This window comes from Phyllobates terribilis, unplaced genomic scaffold (assembly GCF_046119375.1).
Source record: "Phyllobates terribilis strain yellow unplaced genomic scaffold, ASM4611937v1 Scaffold_2__4_contigs__length_985480577, whole genome shotgun sequence".
Classification (NCBI taxonomy): Eukaryota; Metazoa; Chordata; class Amphibia; order Anura; family Dendrobatidae; genus Phyllobates; species Phyllobates terribilis.
The window spans coordinates 836,602,519-836,614,899 of record NW_027362762.1 but is presented as its reverse complement, the minus strand read 5'-3'; the positions used below and the strand labels follow the sequence as shown (position 1 = coordinate 836,614,899).

The following is a 12,381-nucleotide window of genomic DNA, read 5'->3' as shown; positions in this document are numbered from 1 at the left end:
CGCGGCGTCCTCAAGATGGCGTCCAACGGCGGGAAAACTCCACGGATGGCGGGAAGAAGGCCGAAGATGGCGCCGGATGGCGGGAAAACTTCGCGGATGGCGGGAAGAAGGCAGAAGATGGCGCCGGATGGCGGGAAACCTCACCACTGGTAAGTTTGAACAGTCTTTGCTTTTCAGGCACGCAGTACCCGGTGGTTGCGGGCACGAAATCCTGCCGACTACGCCAAAGTTGACGCGCCCCTGGGCCTGCTGTGTCGCGCAGCGTCTCGCGCACGGGGGCTTACCCGGAACCGGATCAGATGAGGGTTGTAGTCTCCGAGTGGCGGGGACCCGGTTCATGCCCAGGGGGTCAGACTCAGTGTGTGGCAGTCTTGATAGACGTTATTTGAGTGTCGACTACGCCACCCGTTGATTTGCAGCTATGGAGCTGCCGCTGCAGGGCAGACCGCTGAGGCCGGTGTAGAATTGTGCAGCGTGATAGTATAACCCCCAACGGGAGGGGTATGGCCTCAGGGCAGCCGACGTGGAAGATGGGGGTAGCAGGAACCACTCAGAGACGGTGTGGTGTAATTCAGGGTCTTTACTGGTAACAACGATAGACCCTCCCGGAGTACTTGCTAGCGAACGGGGCCTGGTGAGTCCTTGAGCAGATGGGATCTCCCCTGGCCAGGCGGAGTTGTAGGCCTCCCAAACTGACTGTACTCTTCTGGCTACCTTGCTAGAAGCGGATATAAGTAGCCCACGTCCCTGAGTGTACCGTGTGGTGCTCACCCGTATGGCCGGTGACTCGGGGCCTTCTATTGGCTTCCGCTCCACGATGGCGGTGCTGGTCCCACACGTGTGACCGTGCCTTCGGGTTTCTGGGCCTGAGGACCTGAAATCCCCTGCCGGTCGGCTTCTGCTGCTGGGTAAGAGTTAGTCCCCACAGCCTCGGACGACGGGTCCGGTAAGAAAGCTTCTCAGTCAGGGCGAGCTCTGCAGCTGCCAGCCCCTGACTCGTAGTAGTATTGCTCCCACTGAGCTCCAGCTGTTTCTTCCTATCACTGTCTCTTGTCTCTACTTTCCTTGACTCCTAACCCTGCTTCAGCCCCGGGTTTATATAGGGGAAGGTCTTCCCCTCCCAAGACTGGGCAGGAGGTGTGGCATGCACAGGATCCCTGACCAAAGGACCTCCCACCTGCTCTCAGACATAACATCTCTATCACTGTGGCAACCAGACCCCTGGGGTGTCACACCCACACTTCTTAGGATCCTCATTGGCTGAATAAAATGAAAATGTCTCATTGCATTATGGGAACTTCCGATTCCGGTATACGATATTGCAAAAGTATCGGAATTAAGTATCGGAATTCCGATACCGCGAATATCGGCCGATACCCGATATTTCAGTATCGGAATGCTCAACACTAGTCAAAGGTTGTCATAAGTTTATACTCCTAAGTTCTGTTTCTCTGAGATTTGAAGTTACCTTTTATGACAGTGTTCGGATGCTCTCTGTATGCCATCCGAGTGCTATCTGCTTATTCAATTTAATGGGTAAGGGAAGCTTGTAATCTTGGTAAGAATCGATACACACACCAAAAATTAGTGACAATAGAATCCAGCACACTGATATAAAATGCTTTGTTTTTTTCTCATACACAAAAAAAAATCCAGACATCTCAGACCTAATGCTCCCTGAAATCTACAGATCTGATGACATCTACTATGGTTCACCAGCATCTCTGTAGATGGATATACCCAGCATCTGCTCTGCTCCTCAGAAGACCAGGCGGCTGATTTCTTCCAGGACACTTCCTGATGCTGAGAAACGAAAGTAAAAGTAATCTACAGGGGAGGAGATGAAAATGCATTGAGAGCTGTGTAATGGAGTCCTGCTGTCTGCGCCCCCTTATACTATGTGTGCTGCTAATGGGCGGTAAGGATTTGTGCTCTCACTGCATCTAATGACGCTAGTACTCAGTACTAGTTGTATGGACCTTCTTGTGTTCATCTGTTCTGTTACATGTAGACTTCTTACTGCATTGTACTGGGACTGGTTATCTGCATGCTCTGAACAGGGAGCTTGTGGTCTGAACTCCTGCAGTTGTCCTTCCAGTGTTCTGTAGTAAAAGCCCCATTTACTGTCTATATATTGCTGTTAACTGGTGCCGACCATCTGTCCTGGCATAATGACTGAATTCTTTTAGCCACCAGCTCTGCCTTGTCTGTCGCTCTGCCGTGTCTTGTCGCTCCGCCGTGTCTTGTCGCTCCGCCGTGTCTTGTCGCTCCGCCGTGTCTGTCGCTCTGCCGTGTCTTGTCGCTCCGCCTTGTCTGTCGCTCTGCCGTGTCTGTCGCTCCGCCGTGTCTTGTCGCTCCGCCGTGTCTTGTCGCTCCGCCGTGTCTTGTCGCTCCGCCGTGTCTTGTCACTCTGCCGTGTCTTGTCGCTCCGCCGTGTCTTGTCGCTCTGCCGTGTCTTGTCGCTCTGCTGTGTCTTCTCGCTCCGCCGTGTCTTGTCCCTCTGCTATGTCTTGTCGCTCTGCTGTGTCTTCTCGCTCCGCCGTGTCTTCTCGCTCCGCCGTGTCTTGTCGCTCTGCTGTGTCTTGTCGCTCTGCTGTGTCTTGTCGCTCTGCTGTGTCTTCTCGCTCCGCCGTGTCTTCTCGCTCCGCCGTGTCTTCTCGCTCCGCTGTGTCTTCTCGCTCCGCCGTGTCTTCTCGCTCCGCCGTGTCTTGTCGCTCTGCTGTGTCTTGTCGCTCCGCAGTGTCTGTAGCTCTGTTGCTGGCGCAGAGGAGATCTGTTAATAATTATGTACAGGGAAATTGCTAGTAGTTCCTTAATTACTGAATGCAAGTGTATGTGACGCGCCCCCTGGGCCTGTGCTGCTTCTGCTGCGCAGGGGGATACCCGGAGCCGGATCTGTTGGCGGTGGTAGTCCTCGTGGCGGTGACCCGGTCCGTGCCCAGGGTGTCAAACTAAGTGGCGATGTTTTTAGTGGCAGATGTGATATTGTTCGACTACGCCACCCGTTGAATGCGGTTACGAAACCGCCACTGCAGGGCAGACCGCTGAGGCCGGTGGTACAGTTATGCAGCGTGGGTAGTATAACCCCCAACGGGAGGGGTATGGCCTCAGGGCAGCGGACGTGGATGATGGGGATGGTAGAATTGCACGCAGGAACCACTCAGAGACGGTGCGGTGTAGTTCAGGGTCTTTACTGGTGACAAAGATAGACCCTCCCGGGAGTACTGGCTAGCGGTCGGGGTCTGGTCAGTCCGTGAGCAGACAGGATCTCCCCTGGCCAGGCGGAGTTGTAGGCCTCCCCAACTAACTGTACTCTTCTTGACTACCTTGCTAGAAGCGGGTAGAAGTAGCCCACGTCCCTGAGTGTACCGTGTGGTGCTCACCCGTATGGCCGGTGACTCGGGGCCTTCTGGTAGCCTCCGCTCCACGACGGCGGTGCTGGTCCCTTGCGTGTGACCGTGCCTTCGGGTTTCTTGGCCAGAGGACCTGAAATCCCCTGCCGGTCGGTTTCTGCTGCTGGGTATGGCTCAGTCCCCACAGCCTCGGACTCCGTGTCCGGTGAGATCTCTTCAGTCAGGACGAGCTCTACAGCTTCCAGTCTCTGATCCCTTTTATCACTGCTCCCACAGAGCTCCTGATCTTGCTCTCCCTGTATCAGCTCCACTCCAGACCAGACTGTGTCTCAGTCTGGGACTCCTCTTCTTCTCTTCTCTACTCTCTACTCTTTCTCACTAACCCTGCCTCAGCCCCAGTTTATATAGGGGAAGTTCTTCCCCTCCCAGGACTGGGCAGGAGGTGTGGCATGCTCAGGGTTCCTGACCAGGAGACCTCCCACCTGCTCACAGACGTAATATTGCTATTACTGTGGTAACCAGACCCCTGGGGTTCCACATTCCCCCCTAGTAAAATTTAGTACTCCGGGACTAAACATATTTTTGAAAACATAACAGGGTATAAACAGGAACAATAAAATAAGGAAAAACACGTTAAGGTGGTCACGGCGTGTCCGCAACCGGGTGTAATTTTTGAAGCAAAAAGGGTGTCCATTTCACCAAAGAACAGGGAGCCGTAACCAGGTAGGGGTCTGTCCTGCCCCGAGTCTTTAACAGTCTTTAGTCCGTTCCTGGGTTACGCTCCAAACATATATACAATAGAGTTCTAGTAAATCCACAAAAGACACCTATAACATAACTGGAAAAACATAATTATTTACAAGCAACAGTAAACAGGTAAATACCAATAAAACAGTCTAAACACTTTAGATCCTCCAACGTACGGGCAACTGGCCTCTAGTGGCTCTAGTGGACCTACGGAGCTCACTAACTGGTCCTGCACTACAGGGTGTAGGAGCTGTCAAAGGTAAGCTGGGCAGCTGTCTACGGACTCTTTGGCTCACTAGGGGCACGGCAGGCTCACTATAAGCAGAGGGTCGATTCTCCTGGTCTGCTTGTGTGGGGTCTTCTGCCTCCTGGACCGGTTGCTCTTCCAGCTCTACCTGTTTTTCCGTAGGCACTTGGGATGCTGGCTGGAGGAAGGTGAGGACGGGTACCACAACAGCGCCATTTACTTGTGTCCAAGACCGAGGGAAGTCTCCGAGTACAGTACTGACCATCTCTTCCCTTTCCTCTGCGGGTCGAGGGTTTTCTTGATCTTCTTCAGGGTTTCGTAGTTGCTCGGGACACTTCTTCAGGTGATCTCGGGAGACAATGGCTGTGGTTTCTCCTCCATCCTTACTGATTGTGCAGATTTTTGGGTTTTCATGGCTTGATGGCAGTACGGTGTACGGGTTCTTCTCCCACTGGTCGTCCAACTTGTGGAGCCGTCTTTTCCTCTTCAAGACCTGCTCTCCAGGTACCAGGGGAACAGCGGGAGCATGCTGGTTGTAAGTCTTCTCCTGTCTTTCTCTTGCTTGACAGAGACTTCGCTCAACGCTCTCCTGTACTTTCCGGTACTGCTGCTGCCTCTCTGTGTCCCAGTCTGCTTCTGGTGAAGTGTCCTCGCGTGTCAGGACTCCCATATCCAGATCAACAGGCAGCTTACCAGGTCTTGCTCTCATTAGGTAAGCCGGGGTACAGTTGGTAGAACCTACAAGGATGTGGTTGTATAGGTCCACCAGATCAGGCAGTTTCTCAGGCCACAGACTGCGTTCTTCCAGGGGCAATGTTTTCAGAAGGTCTATCACCACCTGGTTCATCTTCTCGCAGAGTCCATTGGTTTGCGGATGATAGGGTGTTGTTCTTATCTTCCGGCAGCCATACAGAATGCAGAACTCCTGGAAGACTTCCACTTCAAAGGCAGGTCCTTGGTCCGTCAGCACCTGCTCTGGGTATCCGTGTGGACGGCAGAAGTGCTGCTGGAAGGCTCTAGCTGCTGTTTGAGCCGTTAAGTCCTTGACGGGGACTACAACCAAGAACCGGGAGTAGTGATCCACGATGGTTAACGCATAGACGTAGCCACTTCTGCTGGGGGTCAGTTTTACATGGTCCAAGGCTTCCAGTTCCAACGGCTGCCTGGTGACGATGGACTGCAGGGGAGTCTTCTGGCTGGCACGGTCCTTCCTTCTTAGGTTGCATGGGCCACAGTCTCTGCACCACCTCTCGATGGTTCCTCTCATGCCTACCCAGTGGAACCGCCCGCGCAGCAGGAACTCCAGCTTCTTCCATCCGAAGTGCCCAGCTCCGTCGTGGTATGCCTCCAGTACCATTGCCGCGTCTCTTCTTGGCACCACTACTTGCCAGACCAGTTCATGCGTCCGGGAGTTGACCATTCTGCGGCACAACTTCCCCTTGTAAAGGAACAGTCGACTCTTCTCAGCCCACAGTTGCTTGGTCTCCTCCGGAGCGTCTGGGTCAAGGCGGGCATCTGACTGAGTCAGCATCTCCTTCACCAGTCGGACGGCGGGGTCACTGTCTTGCGTTTCTGCCCAGTTGTAATGAGGTAAGGGGTTGAACGTAGCGGATTGCTTACCCCTTACACGGTGGGAATACTGGGTAGTCCCATGACGGTGAAACGCGGGGAGTTCAACTTCTTCCAGTTCCCCTACGTCCGGTAGGTTTGGCATTCTGGACAAGGCATCCGCGTTGGTATTGGAGCGTCCTGCCCGGTATTTGATCGTGAACTCATAGTTGGACAGGCGGGCCATCCATCTCTGCTCCAGGGCACCGAGTCTTGCAGTGTCCAGGTGTGTCAACGGGTTGTTATCCGTGTACACGGTGAACCGGGAAGAGGCGAGGTGTAGTGCCGGCGTCCCTGCCCTCTGCTAGGCAGGGACGCTGCTCCCCTCACCGCTCTGCCCCGTGCCCGGCGTCCCTCTCCCGCTCTGCTGTCAGCGCGCGCTCCTTCCCGGCGTCCTCCTCCCGCTCTGCTCTCAGCGCGCGCTCCTTCCCGGCCCCTGTGCTTAGGGCGCGCGCGTGCGCGCTCTCCTCCTCTTAAAGGGGCCGCGCGCGCCGTCCTAAGGAGTCCCCGGCCAATGGCCGGAGGACTTCATCATATATAAGGCACCTCCTCCAAAATGGAGGTGCCCGAGCAATGTTGTTTGCACCTGTGTCTCACCTGTGCTTCAGCCCTCAGGTCCCGTTGCCAGTTACCTGTCAGATTCCTGCCTGATTACTTGCTACCTGCCTGCTAGTCTGAGGTCGGACGGTCTGCCTTACTAATCCTGTCAGTCTGTCTAAGGACCAGCCTGCCCGCTCACCTGGGAGCGCACCTCAGCTACCTGCCTGCTTGCCTGAGGTCCGACGGTCTGCCTTACAGCTCCGGTCAGTCTGTCTATGGACCAGCTTGCCCGCTCACCTGGGAGCGCTTCTCCGTTACCTGCCTGCTTGCCTGCCCGGAGGCTCCGCTGTCACGTGCTGTGACCACCGGCTACTCCAGACTCTTGCCCGCTCACCTGGGAGCGCTTCTCCGCTACCTGCCTGTTTGCCTACCCGGAGGCTCCGCTGTCACGTGCTGTGACCACCAGCTATTCCAGAGACTCTTGCCCGCTCACCTGGGAGCGCTTCTCCGTTACCTGCCTGCTCGCCTACCTGGAGGCTCCGCCGTCACGTGCTGTGACCACCTGCTATTCCAGAGACTCTCGCTTGCTCACCTGGGAGCACACAGTCTCCATCTGCCTTGCTAGCCTACCTGGAGGTTCAGCCATCACAGGTCGTACCTACCCTTTATCCAGAGACTGCCCCGATCACTTGCCGTGACCTCCTGCCCCTACACCCAGAGACTGTCCTGGTCACCTGCTGTGACTGCCTGCCTGGTCGCCACCCGCTTCCTTACAAGGACCGCCCCCTTGTATTGTAGCCCAGAGGTTCCGCCTCCCAGACCCGTTACACGAGGTAGTGCTTAAAGCGTTCGGTGACTGCCCACACCACTGCCAGGAACTCTAGCTTAAATGAGCAGTAATTCTCAGGGTTTCTTTCGGTGGGTCGCAGTTTTCGGCTGGCGTAAGCAATTACCCGTTCTCTCCCCTGCTGGATCTGGGACAGTACGGCTCCTAGCCCGATGTTACTTGCGTCGGTGTAGAGGATAAAGGGCTGGCTGTAATCAGGGTACGCCAGGATTTCATCCCCCGTGAGGGCCATCTTCAGCTGGCGGAAGGACTGTTCTTCCAGCTTCTCCCATCTGAAGGGCGGCTTCTGGTTCTTGGCCTTCCTGGACTGGCCTATCAGGAGGTCCTGCATAGGAGCTGCCTTTTTGGTGAAACCGGGAATGAATCTTCGGTAGTAGCCTACCAACCCGAGGAACTGCCGCACTTCCTTTATGCTGGAGGGTCTTGGCCATTCCTTAATCGCGGTGATCTTATCAGGGTCGGGAGCCACTCCGTCAGCACTCACCACGTGTCCCAGGTACTGCACTTTTGGTTTTAGCAGGTGACACTTCGACGGTTTCACCTTCAGACCGTAGTTTGCCAGGGCTTCAAACACTTCCGCCAGGTGTTTCAGGTGGTCCTCGTAGGTTTTGGAATAAACTATAACATCGTCCAGGTACAGCAGGACCGTCTCAAAGTTCCGGTGTCCCAGACAGCATTCCATCAATCGTTGGAAGGTTCCTGGTGCGTTGCAGAGTCCGAACGGCATGCAGGTAAACTCGCTAAGTCCCATCGGGGTGGTGAATGCGGTCTTCTCCCGGTCCGCCTCTGCTACAGGAACCTGCCAGTACCCGCTAGTGAGATCCAAAGTGGAGAAGAAGTTAGCAGATTTTAAAGCAGCCAAAGACTCCTCTATCCTTGGTAAGGGGTACGCATCTTTGCGTGTGATACGGTTGATTTTCCGGTAATCTACACACATTCTCATAGTGTTGTCTTTCTTTTTAACCAAGACTAGTGGAGCTGCCCAGGGGCTACAGCTATCCCTGATTACCCCAGCCTCCTTCATGTCTCTAAGCATCCCCTTGGCGTGTTGGTAGTGTGCAGGGGGTACGGGTCGGTATCTCTCCTTTATGGGAGGATGGTCTCCCGTGGGGATGTGGTGTTCTACCCCCTTTACTCGCCCGAAGTCTAGCGGGTGTTTACTAAACACTCTCTCGTACTCTCGAACCACCCGATAGACTCCCTGTTTCTGGTGTGAGGGAGTGGAGTCAGTACCCAAATGCAGTTGCTGACACCAGTCCTCCATTTGTTGCTTAGAGCCGTTACCTTCCTCTGAATGAGATGGAGGCAAGGGTTCCACGGACTGTACAGAATTTTGGTTGATGGTATACAATTTGGCTAGCGTAGCATACCGGGGCAGGTACACTTCCCTCTTCCCGATATTTATTATGCGAACGGGCACCCTCCCATGGCGTACATCAACCACCCCCCGTACTGTCAAAATGGTGGGCCTACTGTTTGAGTAGACGGGTTCTACCATTGCTTGGTAGTCTCTACCTCTGAGACCAATAGCTGCCCGGCACCAAATCATCATCTCACTTTTTGGGGGCATGGCAATAGGGAACGGGTCACACATTCTCACGCTACCTATCTCACCACCGGAGAGTTCCACTTGTTGCCGTCGCATCAGTGCCCGGATCTCTTTTTGGAGAACCCGCTGCTGACCGGAGCTGGCGTTCTTGGCAACCTGCTGTAAAATGAGAATCACCTCTGCAAGACAATTTTCAATCACATTAGTTCCTAGAGTTATCTTTGGGTGACTCTCGCGCTTGTCAATGTCTACAATGATCAGTCCCTGTGCTGCCAGTTCGATTTTACCGATTTTAATGGTCATCTCTTTAAATCAGATCTGTGGCACGGGCTGACCATTGCTGGCGATGATACTCAAGTCGTCGTCTGGGTAGCGGGTTATATCCGAGTCATTCCAGTACTGCTTGAAGAGCACGTACGGGATGGTGGTGACCTGTGACCCGGTGTCAAGTAGGGCACTCATAGGAATGCCATCCAGTACTACAGGCAAGACTGGACGTCCTCCCACGTATTTGTCACGCCAGTTCGATGGGCCTGGTGATCTTATTCCTAGGGGTTGGCCCTCTACCCCAGGTTGTGCCAGTTTTAAAGGACAGTACCTTGCCATATGTCCGGGTTGATTGCAGCGGCGGCAGATGGGTTGTCCGTCCTCATTGTATCGGTCGCTGGGTCTTCCTCTGGCCGGTGGGGTCCTCCTTGGTCGGCGCCACGGGATATCCTCCGGTCCGGATGCCAGCTGGATCTTCCCTGGAGTAGAAACCTGTAAAGACTGCACAGTTCGGGTTAGCGCGGCAACGCTTTTAGTTAGCTCTTGGACCTGATGGTGCAGGTCTGTAGCCGGGTCATTGTTTAAAGCCTGCGCATCAGCTCCCACAGGCCCTGCCGACAAGGGCGCCGCCTCCTGGTGGTAAGTGGTAGCAGGGCGTTTGTGGGTCACAGCGCCACCTGGTGCCGGTTCTCGGAGCACCCGGATGGCTCTGTCCTTGAACTGTGCAAAGTCCAGATGAGGGTCCTGTAAGGCCATTGCCCGCAACTGGGTTCGGTGGGCATTGCAATGTAGACCCTCTATAAATTGTTCAGTCAACAGCTTGTCTTCGTTTCCCACGCCGTCAGGGTCGGCCTGCTTAATGGCTCTCAGGGCCTCTTGTAGGTTTAGCGCATAGTCCCTTATATTCTCATGTGCTCGCTGCTTGCACCCGTAGAATCTAAGCTTGATCTCGGCTGAGGTACGGGTATCAAAGGTGTCCTTCAGCCGGGCTAGTATCTCTGCGACAGTCCTCCTCCTCCCAAGTGGCCAGGACTTTACCTCCCTTTGGGCTGCCCCTGTTAATTGAGCCACCAGGATGCTCACTTTTTTGCTCTTCTGTGAGGGGGTACACCTGGAAGAGGCTATCCAGCCTTTCTCTGAAGTCATTTAGGGTATGTGACTCCCCTGAGTACTGGGGTAGCCAGGCTGCCCCCGGGATGTAAGGCATGGTGAAAGGCATGACCGCAGCAGCGGTGGTGCTGGCGGTGGCTGTGGCAGTGAAGCTCTCCTCCGTATCCGACATCCTCCTCCCCCCTAGTGGACCGTGGCCTACCTTGCGATGATCCTCTTCCGTAGGCCGCGGCTCCGCAGTGGATCGTCAGGGTTGAGGACCTTCCGTCGCGCTCCTGTGACGTCGGCGTCTGCTGGGTTCCTTCCAGGACCTTACGCAACGTCCGGACGTGAGGCGGGGCTTCAGTTCTCGTGCGCTTTCGGAGTCCACGCCCCTCTTCTTCCCGCGCGGCGTCCAACGGCGGGAAAACTCCACGGATGGCGGGAAGAAGGCAAAAGATGGCGTCGGATGGCGGGAAAACTCCACGGATGGCGGGAAGAAGGCAAAAGATGGCGTCGGATGGCGGGAATCTTCACCACAGGTAAGTTTAACAGTCTTTTTCAGGCACGCAGTACCCGGTGGTTGCGGGCACGAGATCCTGCCGACTACGCCAAAAGTTGACGCGCCCCCTGGGCCTGTGCTGCTTCTGCTGCGCAGGGGGATACCCGGAGCCGGATCTTTTGGGGGTGGTAGTCCTCGTGGCGGTGACCCGGTCCGTGCCCACGGTGTCAAACTAAGTGGCGATGTTTTTAGTGGCAGATGTGATATTGTTCGACTACGCCACCCGTTGAATGCGGTTACGAAACCGCCGCTGCAGGGCAGACCGCTGAGGCCGGTGGTACAATTGTGCAGCGTGGGTAGTATAACCCCCAACGGGAGGGGTATGGCCTCAGGGCAGCGGACGTGGATGATGGGGATGGTAGAATTGCACGCAGGCACCAGGAACCACTCAGAGACGGTGCGGTGTAGTTCAGGGTCTTTACTGGTGACAAAGATAGACCCTCCCGGGAGTACTGGCTAGCGGTCGGGGTCTGGTCAGTCCGTGAGCAGACAGGATCTCCCCTGGCCAGGCGGAGTTGTAGGCCTCCCCAACTAACTGTACTCTTCTTGGCTACCTTGCTAGAAGCGGGTAGAAGTAGCCCACGTCCCTGAGTGTACCGTGTGGTGCTCACCCGTATGGCCGGTGACTCGGGGCCTTCTGGTAGCCTCCGCTCCACGACGGCGGTGCTGGTCCCTTGCGTGTGACCGTGCCTTCGGGTTTCTTGGCCAGAGGACCTGAAATCCCCTGCCGGTCGGTTTCTGCTGCTGGGTATGGCTCAGTCCCCACAGCCTCGGACTCCGTGTCCGGTGAGATCTCTTCAGTCAGGACGAGCTCTACAGCTTCCAGTCTCTGACCCCTTTTATCACTGCTCCCACAGAGCTCCTGATCTTGCTCTCCCTGTATCAGCTCCACTCCAGACCAGACTGTGTCTCAGTCTGGGACTCCTCTTCTTCTCTTCTCTACTCTCTACTCTTTCTCACTAACCCTGCCTCAGCCCCAGTTTATATAGGGGAAGTTCTTCCCCTCCCAGGACTGGGCAGGAGGTGTGGCATGCTCAGGGTTCCTGACCAGGAGACCTCCCACCTGCTCACAGACGTAATATTGCTATTACTGTGGTAACCAGACCCCTGGGGTTCCACATATGCATCGTCAATAGCTCATTCCCACAGCAGAGAATAAAGAGAAGATCTATGCCTTCCAATATGGAGGACATCCATGCTGCCATACAGATACGATTGGTAGCCAATTCTAAAGGAATTGAAAATCCCTCCTTGCGTATGGAGGTCAATGGAGCTTGCATTCAAAAAAGAGCCATAGCACTGCCCTATGTTTCTGCCCCAAGAGAAATCTTTCAGACCAGTGCTAAACTTTCCAATATACTGTACATCATTTGTAGACATCAAGCACACACTGAGTACCTGGCTGTAAGTGTCTTTTTATCGCTTACATACACATATATGTATGTAGCGTACTCACAGACAATGCCGCCCCTATACAGCCAATGATTTTAGTACAAGTAGATTTGGTACAATAATTTCCTATTCAGTAGTGGAAAGTCCAATCCAGACGATCAGTCCAGTAACATCTAAAGT

At 54.8% G+C, this 12,381-nt stretch overlaps 1 protein-coding gene across 1 annotated transcript in view; it reads left to right on the top strand.

The window, feature by feature from the left end:
- Positions 1-1,768: 1,768 nt before the first annotated feature.
- The window catches only part of LOC141232538 (tapasin-related protein-like), a 45,286-nt gene continuing 34,673 nt past the window's right edge, over positions 1,769-12,381 (top strand). Inside the window, exon 1 of the mRNA XM_073667812.1 lies at positions 1,769-1,918. Within this exon, the coding sequence (XP_073523913.1) occupies positions 1,867-1,918 (52 nt within the window). The 5' untranslated portion in view covers positions 1,769-1,866. The remainder of the gene's footprint in view (positions 1,919-12,381) is intronic.